Source organism: Thermobia domestica, chromosome 11 (genome assembly GCF_964235325.1).
Source record: "Thermobia domestica chromosome 11, izTheDome1.hap1.1, whole genome shotgun sequence".
Lineage (NCBI taxonomy): Eukaryota > Metazoa > Arthropoda > Insecta > Zygentoma > Lepismatidae > Thermobia > Thermobia domestica.
In genome coordinates, this window is record NC_137464.1 from 53,902,164 (window position 1) to 53,914,342 (window position 12,179).

The 12,179-nt window shown below is 36.5% G+C and overlaps 1 protein-coding gene across 1 annotated transcript in view; it reads right to left on the reverse strand.

Annotated features, from left to right (window-relative positions):
• side-VII (sidestep VII transmembrane protein) overlaps positions 1-12,179 on the reverse strand; it is a gene marked incomplete in the record, with an annotated part of 1,416,899 nt that overhangs the window by 202,656 nt on the left and 1,202,064 nt on the right. Inside the window, 2 exon segments of the mRNA XM_081730413.1 lie at positions 2,922-3,079; positions 9,321-9,560. Of these exon segments, the coding sequence (XP_081586539.1) occupies positions 2,922-3,079; positions 9,321-9,560 (398 nt within the window).

Sequence of the window (12,179 nt, forward strand, 5' to 3'; positions counted from 1 at the left end):
GACGTCTGCAAAGCACAACAGTGGTCGAAAGACAATCCTGTCAGATAGGGACCGGACGGCATTAAAACGGATTGTAGCAGATAAAAAGAAGTCCACTGCAATGAAAATTACGTTTGAACTCAATTCTGGGCTACAGAATCTAGATTCATCGAAAACAGTGCCACGGGAACTTAATAAAATGAAAACTCATGGCAGAGCCACTATCGCCAAACCCCAAGTGACAGCAGTAAATCCGAAGAGGCGTATCCAGTAGCACAAGGATCACAAGGCGTGGACTCATGAGCAGTGGAAACACGTAATGTGGTCTGATGAATCGACTTTCACCTTGTTTCCAGCAACCGGTTGTGTTTACGTATGGAGAACACCGTCGCACATCTATGATGCAGACTGTCTGCTCCAAACTGTAAAGCATGGGGGTGGTTTTGTTACAGTATGGGCAGTGATATCGTGGTTATCTGCATGCCCCATCATTCCTGCATGGAATGATGAATGATAAGGCGTATGATGCCACTTTGGGGGACCAAGTTCTACCCATGGCCCAAATATTGTTCTCTGATGGTGATGGCATCTACCAAGATGATTTGGCACCCTGCCACGCTGCAAAAACGGTGAAATCATGGTTTGAGGAGCATGACCAGGAGCTATCACACCTCCCATGGTTCCCACGATCACAAGATCTGAACATCATTGAGCCATTGTAGTCTGAGTTAGAAAGGCGTGTTCGGTCTCATTACTCTCCATCAGCATCCCTTAAGGAACTGGAGCATGTTTTGGTGGAACAATGGTACAAAATTCTACACACCACGATTCAGGAGCAGTATACGTCCATTCCACGTCGGATCCAGGCTGTTTTGGAAGCAAAAGAAGGTCCCACACCATACTAGGTATGATTTTCACACTTTTGCAACGTTTTAGATCTTTTATCCTACCTCTGTATATATCTCTATAAATCTGTTTATATGTATCTGTTGGAATAAGTATGAATAAGGTATTCACAAAGAATTTATATGTGATTAAACCACATGCATAAAATAATGATAAAACAAATCGATATTTTGATCTATAATTTAACTAACTCTATGATCCACTGAACTCGGAGGTTCAATGTCGCATTTACGAAAGCTCTCTATCCTTAGTCAATTTGATCAAATTGCTACTTTCCTTTCCTATTTCTGCGAGATGAATTTTAATATTGTCCTCCCATCTGAGCCTGGGTCTTCCTAATGGTCGTTTTCCGGTTGGACTTCCAGTTAAAATTTTGAAAGCCTTCCTACTTTCTTTCATTTTGCCTCTACATGACCTGCCCACTTGACCTTCCTAGATTTGATGACCCTAACAATGTTTGGTAATAGTATGAATTATGTCCTCGTTATGGAGGTTTCCGCCACTCCAGTTCCTCATGAATAAGAATATTCGTCTCAGGATCTTTTTTCTCAAATATTTTCAGTCTATGCTTCCCTCTGAGAGTGCGATTACGTTTTGTGACCATACAGTACTAAAGGTTATCGTTTTATATATTTTAAGCTTCAAATTCCTTGACAGAATTCGCGACGACAAAAGATTTTAAACTGGTAAATAACACGAATTCCCTGCTTTTTGTTGACTTTTAAGTTCTTCGTAAATGTGGTTTTGGTCCGTTGATTTACTGAAGGTTAACTTTTGTTTTGAGTATTTATTTTACCGTGAGATGTATACTTCATAACAGTACAGCAATGCATTCAACATCCACCATCCGGGGGCCGAACCTCGGAGCTAGCAAAAATATAATAGAATTGCTAGGAGCTTTGCTATTTGGAATGCGTTTAATGTTCCATTTTAGCACTATTTGAGACGGGAACAACAGTTTAAAACGGGATACGAATGATCCCTTTGACTTGTATCCGAACTACATACGCTCGTCGAGAATTGAACTCTGTACCACGTTTAAGGAAAGTACATGTGATAACGACTCAGTTACAAAACGGTCCGATAAATCTACATTTCATTGTACGCGAACACCTAATTATTATACAGGGTGTTGCACATAAATCCGATACGCCTGAGGCACGAGATCCAAGGAACGCTTTAACAGCAACAATGAACTAACTAATAGTGGACAGATAATAGTAGAGTTAAACAGTTACATGTTTATAAGAGATGCTGGAAGTGTTGGCTATGGGATCCAGGTATCGCTGGCCTCGTTTGGTGACGTTACCAGAAACACGCTGTAATCCTGCAGGCGCGATGTTATTAATTTTTCTAATAATGTTCCCTTTAAGATTGTCTATTGTGTGAGGATTGTCAGCATACACTTTGCTTCTCAGTGTGCCCCATAAATAAAACATCACAGGATGTTAAGTCTCTGGACCTTGGAGGCCAAGGCCTCTAGTGTCAAGTCTGTCTTCAGCTGATGTGGGATACTTTGTTGGATGTGTGGGCAGTTGCTCCATCTTGTTGGAATACTCCATAAAACGTTCCAATAAAATGCAGTGTAGAAAACTTTCGAGATAGTGTTGTCACCCCACAAGCAATTTAACTAGAGATGATTAACCGGTACGCCTCACGTACCGGTTTTATGTGGGACAGCCTGTATATCTTTTACGATTTTCAATTTCATGAAAAGATTGAGGAATGTATTCGATATTTGGATGGTACTTACCACAACCTGTCTTTTTATGTTGATACCTTTAGGTTCCAAAATCTCTTATCTCTCGTCTTATCCTTGAATGTCTTCAAATCACAATTCCAAGTCTAATCTTTATATGTATGTGATACGTGTAAATAAGTTAAAATCTAAATCGGAAATGTTCAACTGTTTGAATGGTGACACATTTAAACACTTATAGCTTGCGAATAATCTCAAAAATACTTGTTAGACAAGTTCCTATTCCTTACAAAGACTACACAACTAATCAAGTGAATGGAAAGTACTCTAAACTTACCATTTTAGGTTTATTTCCTATATTATTTAAATCCTGCAAAGGCATCCCATTTCTTAGTGTGCAATATCCTGCAAAATTGCTTGTTTGTATCCTTGCGGGCGACGTTTCAATGGTTGATATGTGCTGACGCTTCCGTATAAAATCCTGCTCGTCAGTCTCTGAAGAGAGAAGAAAATATTTACTCAGTCGATGAAAGTTTACTCAGGTCAGAATAAACGAGGATGAGATAAAGAGGGGGAAAAAGAAAAGAAGAATAAGGATAAAATAAGAGGAAAAAAATCTCTTCTATGGTTGGTATTAAACTATAAAAAGGAAATAAGAAGAAAAATACAACAAAAAATGCACAATATTAACTTCCACATTTCTTCCTCGGGTTGTGTACAGAGTGCAGATGAAACCGGAAATTTCAAGTTAGTTGTACAAAAAGAAAACTATTTTTTAAAAAAAAAAATATCACAGGAAGGAAGAACAGAGAAAATTAGAAAAGACAGAAATATATATTTTTCTTTTTTTTTCTTTCATTTGGAACAAATCACTTTTATCATTTCTTTTCTGCTTCCTCGTTTTTATTTTCTCCTTAGCACACAATATCAGCTATGATTTTAGAGTGTCACCGTCTCCCCCCTTACATCCCAGACCTATATCTTCCCAACGAGAAGTAATAAATGGAAAGCTAACAGATACATTTAACAAAAGAGAAATCTCTTAAGGGCATGAGATGATCCTTATATATAGACAATTGTAAGTTACAGTTTCTAGCTTTTGATTAAACTGGGAAAGGAACTTCAACATTTCTATGCAATGCAGTGCAAATATACATAACCAACAACCTTCTCCTGCCATCTGCATGTACATTTTCGAAATTAAACTACCTACATACTGATCTATGGTTCGACCACAACCTATTCCAATAATTACACAATTTCACCTCAAACGGCGCTTAACACTGTTTCTCCGAGTCGTCTAAATATTTCTTTAAGAACTTTGTTCTTTCATAAGAAAAATCGTCATGTGCTTGTCCCAACCTAGTAAATAAATTGCTTTGTCTTTAACAATTCATACATTTAAAATAGTGCTGATATTTAAAAAGATTTTGTGTTCATACATTTATACATATAGTACCTGAAACGCCAGTTCTTCACATGAGAGATTTATGAAGTACTTGAACCTCATTTTCACTTAGGATAAGGATCAGGGATGAATTTTGACTTAAACGCATCAGATGTATCTTTAATTATCTCAGCGAACGTAAGTTACTATGGATTGGACACCATACATACCTTTCTTTTTCGATTATTCTTACATGCTATCCCTTCCTAACCCTACTCTTCACATCCAATGCCAATAGATGATACATTTGGAGGTAAACATTAGATAACACAAACTACACATATTAAAAACAAACTTTTAAGGAAACGTTTCATAAACAGAAGACACAATTAACTGGTCAACTGACAAAGTTAAAAAATGATGAATGTCACAATATATTTGCTCCACGGATATTAAAAATGTTATTGATTAAGAGATCAAAAGTAATAGAACGTGTCACTCATTCGATATACTCGCGGCAAATATACAGTTATGGTTGTAAAGTATTTGAGTGTTAGCTCAGTGGTACAGCTCTCGTATCTGCTGCGATGGATCTCGGGTTCGATCTCAGATCATGTTAGTTTGTACTAGGCAACATAGTGTTCGTAGATTTTTTCGGGGTCTATGTCATTCATATGTCACCAATTATTTCACAATAATATACTATCATTAATCATCTGTCTCCTTTATCCTTAAGGGCATACTTGTTCGAACGCAAAACTAGATATTTCAATTTATGTTTGTTAGAATGTATGATTTGGAAAAATAAACTTAACGCCCCTTTGCAGCACTGAGTCTATAGGATAAAATAATACCACCAGAAGCCTAAAACACAAAATTATGCATTAAAGTTTCAACACAATAGTTTAGGCTTAACTATTTATTGCAACCACTCAGAGATATTAGGCTAAAGTGTGTATATAACACTAGTGTGTTAAAAGTTGATTTGAAGCAATGAAGTTAATTGATTACACCAAAGACCTAGTTTTTCATTTTGTAAGGCTTTCACCTCCCGTTGCCCTAATTCCCAATAGCAGAGTGAATGCGTGAGTTGCAAAAGCCTTTCCCCGTTTCCCCCCTTCTCGTCTCTTTCATTGACGATGAGATCTGGTCGATTAAGGTACTTAAGTATCCGCCTCTTCAAACTAGCTTCAAATATTGACGCTAGGGTTAATTCAGCACGTGAAACAGACTGATTAAATCTCAAAACTTCTACACACACACACAAACTCTCTTATTCAAAGTTCAGCCTTATCTAATGCATAATAGAGAACTTATCTTGGGCTTTTCTTGACGCTCTTTGAGTGTGCGAACTGAACTTTCAAGATATATAACAACCTCAAGAAGAACAGGAACATACATCTTAACTTCTTTCAATCTATTTAGAATAAATCTTTTTATTACATTTTCAATCTACTATAATAACTACTCTGTTGTACGTAATATTTTTTCTTCATATAAAGAAACTGTTTTATTTTTTGTTGTAATAGTATTTATTTTGTTTTATCTCACTTGTATATCTCTGTGCAAAGTTTTTTTTTTAAATATTATTCGTCTTTCTGTGACTATGACAAGATTTAGATCAAAAGCTCTTGTTAATACAACGCTGTTTTCCTTTCCATACCTAATATTATTATTTTTATTTCTTATCTTGATATTTTCTGTATGTTTGTGCATGTCAGTGTGTACTCAGAAACTTTGTCTTAAAATTTTATCAAAACTCCTCTAACCGTACTGTTATCTTTCAACGATATTCTCTCTTTTTAGCGAATAAACTATTTAAACTTTCAACTTATTACTGTTATTAACTTGTTAGGGACAAAGTTATTAGGATTAAGTCCATAGTAAAAGGCTAGCAAACTTGGCCACTGGCAGCGATGAAAGTTGGGACACGAAACTGCTGATTCGAAAGGTTTTCCCTTTGTTTAGGAAGATATAATGTCCTTAAGTTATTCACCAAATTTATTATTGCTTTAGGATGAATACAGCATCGAAACACTCATATCTTAACTTGAATTACAAGCTCGTTAAGGTACTCTAAATTGAGTATTTTGCATTTTAGCATCCTCTGGGATTATTATTATTACTATATTTAATTTTAGGTTTAAGCCTGGAAATGTTTCTCGTGTTTCAGCTTTCTGTTTCAAATCTGAATATTTTCTATTGTTTTTCAAATCATCGATCAGTTGTGCTGTTCTTCATCCTACCCCTTGGTTTCCATCCATCTTTTCTTTTACGGGACTATGAAGAACACCACTTCCTCGCAAGGTGTGTCCTATCCGATAGGCTTTTCTATGAAGGATGCTGTCTAAACGCGTCCTCTTCTCTCTTATCCGTTTTAAAACATCTTTCTTTGTAACTCTCTCTCTCCATTTTATCTTCTCCATCCTCAAACATCTCATTTCAAAGCTCTCTATATATTTCTTCTCTAACTTCCTTGGGTACACTTACTTCCGTAAAGTAATGGCTACACTTATCTCATGGCAGAGCACTGTCTTAGTACTACAAGAGTCCCGTTGCTGATAAGAAAATATAAACTGACAAAATGGGGCGAGTGGTAACCACTGTGTTTTATTCAAATGCAAAACGGTTTTGCCCACGGTTATGCTGGTTAGGCTAAAGGAGACGGTGGTGATGAGAAATGAATGAAATGGTGGAATGAAGAAAGACGGAGGAAACGGGAGAACTCATAGAAAACCCACGAGCACGGCGTTTGTCCACCAGAAAGTCCACACGGCGCGAGCTGGTATCGAGGCACGAACCCCAAGCACCGGGGGTGAACGCTCTACCGATACTCCACCGCACAATCTCTGTTTTATTCAGTCAAAAGCAGCAGTACCACAAAGTACAGGAGAAAAGTAGAAGCAACATAATAGTACGTCTTGGAAAGACGAATAACGTGCGTGGATTAAGATTAAAGTGGCACATGGACGTAGTGCACAATATTTTCAGGGACTTAGTGGCGACCTCTTCGACGAAATGAAGAAAACGCTTTGTGGGAAGCAATACGACACTAGAAAAGCCATCATCCTTGCTATATGATGGCTTTTGACGCTGATGAAGATTGTCACGCTGAGAGTGTACGACGGTTTCCACTCATGTGGCAGAAGTTGAGGAAGACAGAAAGCAATTACATTAAAAGTACTGTATGTGACAAGTGTTCTGTGCATAAAGCCAGGTAGGAATTGTAACAATATTCTTATTACATTTTTATCAAGTTTTATTGTGTTAATGAAGAAAAAAGTAGGATTCCGAAATTGAACTGAAGGCGGGCCCAAGGACCAGCTGCATTTGCCTAATAGGGAACACAAATATAAAATATAAGATTTTTGTATGCTACTACTTACTCATATACCCATTAACTTTCTAGCAATTAGCACTACCGTTACAACTAATCAAGTACATGCTGCACCAAAGTAAATGGAAATAAGGGCAAAATATTAATGATTATATATGTCTATCTTACTTATATTTTTGAACTCCTGGCAGCTGAAGAAGAGTGCAATTTTCCAGAACTGTTTTGTTGAAAAATTGACAGATCATTTTCCAGTTCGTCTGAACCTAATATTTTGGCTTTCACTAGTTTCACTGATAATTGGTTTCTACTATCGGATTAAAAAGCTTTCGTTAAACTTAACCCTTATCCAACACGTTCATTATTAACCGGCATAGTTAAAATAATCTGCATTACTTCGAGCAGATTTGATGCACTTGCTTTTACGAAACATAAGTTCACAATTAGTATATACGCTTAGTAGTATCCTTCATATCTAACGTTGATATTGTAGATTTCAAAACAGAGAACTCATTTCACAGTCGTTCATTTCCATCGAAATTAATTTTAATTTAAAAAAAAAATACCTGGAAACAGTATTGGTGCCGTGCGAAGATACGGGTACAATACTGAGAAGAATTAAAACCTATCCTGTTAGTTACAATAAAATGTAATACTTGTAAATAACTCTCAACATTTAATTTTAATAGATACTATAAGCAATAATTGGTATGTATCCTTTAATTATAAGTAATTTAATATTTATGATCATGAATACAAACTGATCAGCCAAAACATTATGACTAAATGATATTTTATGAACAAAGTCATTGGGTTGGCTAAGAAGCATGAATCACAGCGGAACTGCTCACCAGACTGTGATGGGCATCTCTCTCTCTAATGCCCTTAAAAGCTGAAGGTGGACAGTGAAACCAGCAACAAACCACAACATGTGGGGAGGACACACTTCATTAAAGATTTCGCATGTCGTAGATTGCTGAAATTGATACTAGAGGCTAGGGTACAAACAGCGATACAATTAAGAGCAGAGTACAAGTGTGTCTAAGTACATAGTTCACCGAATCTTATTAGTTATGACACCCGACGTCCCACACACGCACAAATATTGACCACACTGCATTGTCGTTTAGGACTGGAATGGGCACATACTAATTTTAATTAGACCGCCATGGAATGACAACTTCTCATACTCCGATAAATCACGATACTGCCTTCATGACATCGATGGCAGGGTCAGAATCCATCGTCTTCTAGGAAAACTGCTCGAGGTGTGCACATAAAATGGCATCAGCCCGTTGGTGGGTCCATTACGATTTAAGAAATATTCATATGATTATCCGTGGGATCAGTAGTGTGTGGGAAAGGTACTATGGTAGCTCCTAACAATCAGCAGGTTTTGCTGATCAATAACACCAATTCATGTTGGCCATATTTCCAACTGGGCATGGTATCTTTCAGCAGGGCAACGTTTTTTGTCAAAAGTTCAACGTTTGAAGTAGCTCCCAAAATCACCCGTTCTTAATCCAAATGAACACCTTTGGAATTTCACTGAACATTTGAATAGAGCTCACTCACCCCTCTACGGAATTTCCAAAAATTAAGTTGCTTGTGTGTGAAGACATGGTGCACCATACTGCAGCCACCCACCAAGGCCTTACTGTTTCCGTGCCGAATCGCTTCACTGTTGTTCTGCGAGCCAAGACATATCAGATATTGGATAGGTCGTCATAATGTTCTGGCTGGTCAATGTAGTTTGTTGAAACCTAGAATGTATTTCGAACACGGACACTCCTGGAAGAGTTCAGAGATCTAACAACGCTAGCAAAAAGGCAAATAGTAATGATGGTCGTATCAACCAATTCTAAATATCTGTCATTATAGTCTTAAACCCATATCTAGCGCTTTATAACCTTCTTGATAACCAAAAGCAACACATTATGATATTTTTACAGTAAGCTAAAAATCGCGACACTCATGGCAAACTCATCTCCGTTATCCTTATAATTTGTACTTACCATTTGGCTGTGGTATTATATCAGGATTCTTCTCGTCGCTATCGGCTCCTTCCCCGTGATCCAGTTTCAGCGGCGTACTTGCTTTGTCACGGCTCGAACCCTCTGCTTTTCTTTTATTGTCTTTTGTACATTGAAATCTCAGGACAACAATAACGATGATAGCAACAACAACAAGAGCTGCAGCAACTCCGATTAGGATACTCATTGTTGGAGTAAATTTTAGGCTAGGTCGAGGACGCTCTGCAAGTAAAAGAAATAAAAAAATATATAAATGTAAATGAATAAGTACGTATATGTTATCTTTATCAACGCTTTACACCAACACTTGTTTCCAGTTGTATTGCTGTTTCACAGTAAAATTTTCCTCGACCAGAGGAAATATAAGAATATTTACACACAATATACATTTTTCTCTAAATAGTTAAGAATAGCAGAGGAATTTTAGGACATGGTTTTGTCACCTATATTCATAGCTGACTCTTGAAAAACGTATATGAGGGGCACGGTAGCTCAGTTATAAAGCGCTTACCTTAGTATGTTGGGTTTCTGGTTCGGTCTCCGGCCAAGTAAATTTGCAATTGACAACATCGTGTCCGTGGGGTATCTCGGGGTACCCCTGTTTCCTCCCACATTATTATTCCACCAATTCTTCCAGCATCATTCACTTGTCTTAATAATCCATTTGCCTTAGTCTAAAGGGCATATTTATTTCTATAAAATTTATTTTTCTCTTTATACTTTCTTGGAAATAGAGGGGTATGACTATAATGGATTTCTTATTTACTGTAAGTTAACCAAGTATTGCATGTTAAATACTTTCATACGTTGGTTAACAATTTGAGACTTTAACATCCCAGATGAGTGATTGTTGGTAAATTATGGTACAGTTTTTAATAAGAGTACTATGCTTTGTGGCGGTGACATTAATTTCCGAATCGCCACTGAAATTCTCTTCCAGCAGTGTATGTTGTTATTTTCCCGAGGACAAGTGGTTTGTGGAGAACAACAAAAATTTGAAAAGAAACTAATAAAAGAATGTATTAAAAAGTGGGGTGATAAATAAAAAAAAAGGACTTTAGCCTTTCTAATTTTGATATATTGAAAGCCGTTTTCTGGAATTTAGAATTAGTGGAATAGAATAAGACTATTTACTCAGTTTAATTGTATGATCTTCAAGGCAACTTTACTAATTGCGCCCTGCAATACCGGATCTTCAACGACGGGATTATTTTTTTGTATTTTTGGAAGTTAAATTCCGACTGTTTGACTGATGGCTGTAAGGAGCGCTACAGCTTCGTTAAATCATCCTTATACTAGTTATGTAGTTATATAGACCAGATATCGTTACGTTTTCTTCTTATTTTTCGAAATAGTCTCCAAATTAGGTCCGGAGATTAAAACCGACTTTGAAATGTACCAAAAGAGCGTGCATTAGAAGTTCAACTATTCAGTATAGATATGCATATGCTCCTATTTAAATATATGTGAAATTGAAAGAATCAAAGGAGGGATGAAAGTTTCGACCCAGTGATTAGGAAGCAGGGATCTTAAATTGAGATAAGACTAGACACTACTGAGGTCTGCAGCTACAGGTAGTGTACCTTGAGAGGAGTTGTCTTCAGAAACAGCTAAAATGATACACAGAATCTAGCTGAAGACCACCTAATTCTTTTAAAGTTATAGCTAAATTACAGGCAATGGAATTCGATAATAAAGTAAGCAGAATATGTCATACTTTTACAGTAAGATTATAATATACCGTAATGATCTTCTTGGTGTTCTCAAATCAAATACTTTCATATTTAACATATACTTAAAATATATACAGTACGCTTTTCATGCATCATTTTCAAACGTTATTATATCAAAAAGGAGTAAAGAACTGCAAAATATGGTTAAATACTTTCTATTTCAAATTTCTGTCACTGCACTAGACGTATGACGTTAGTCATTAGACATTATATTAAATATTATTATCCTTTAGCCTGGAGTACCTCTGACACACAACGGCAAAGTTTACCTACCAAAATAATAGCAGGTGATCCGAAATATATATATAAGGTATTCAAAAACTTTTGAACTGTACCATAAGTTATTATCTTATCTGCTGTTGTCAAATATGGACAGCAGAATGTTCCATCACGCTTAAGTTTATGGTAAAAGACTAAAACCAATCTTGTAACTTTTAAATAAAAAAAAGTATAACCACATAGTTTCCTATGTCTACTACAAACATGATCGGATTGTAATAAATGAACTGCATCTTGTTTCATTTGTTTCAATTAACTGAAGCGTGCTTTTATCTTACTTTTAAGTAAGTTCGTTAGTTTAGCAGATACAGAGGAAAATTTGTGTAATTCCCCAACGAAACAACATTTTCGAAATTCCACTTTACCTCTACTTCAAAAGAGAAGTAACTACTGGCTTTAAATTGCCTTCTAAAATTTTTTTCTATTCCATTTACAAAGATCTTGGATTAAGTTCCGTAAACATTGCAATTTATAGGCAGTGAGCAAGCACAAAGGCTACATCCAGAAGTATTAAAAAACGGGCCAGTGGAGTGTTCTTGGAACCGCTAGGTATTGTTATGTAAAACGTCATACACCGTAAGAGTTTATTTTGCACACTGGTCTATGCACTCGCCACCAGCACATGAGATTCAAGACCTGTTCTTGGTTTAGAGCTCACGTTAATAAGATATTCCGCCTTCATAACCCTGGTATTGCATAAGGATAAAATGTATCAATGTCGATGAGTTCTTGACATGATGGGTAATCAATGTTAGTTTTTTTTTAATTCCAGAGAAAGAGAGCTCAGTGGTAGACAGTTAACTTTTTCACTTGGGACTCCTGTTTCAAT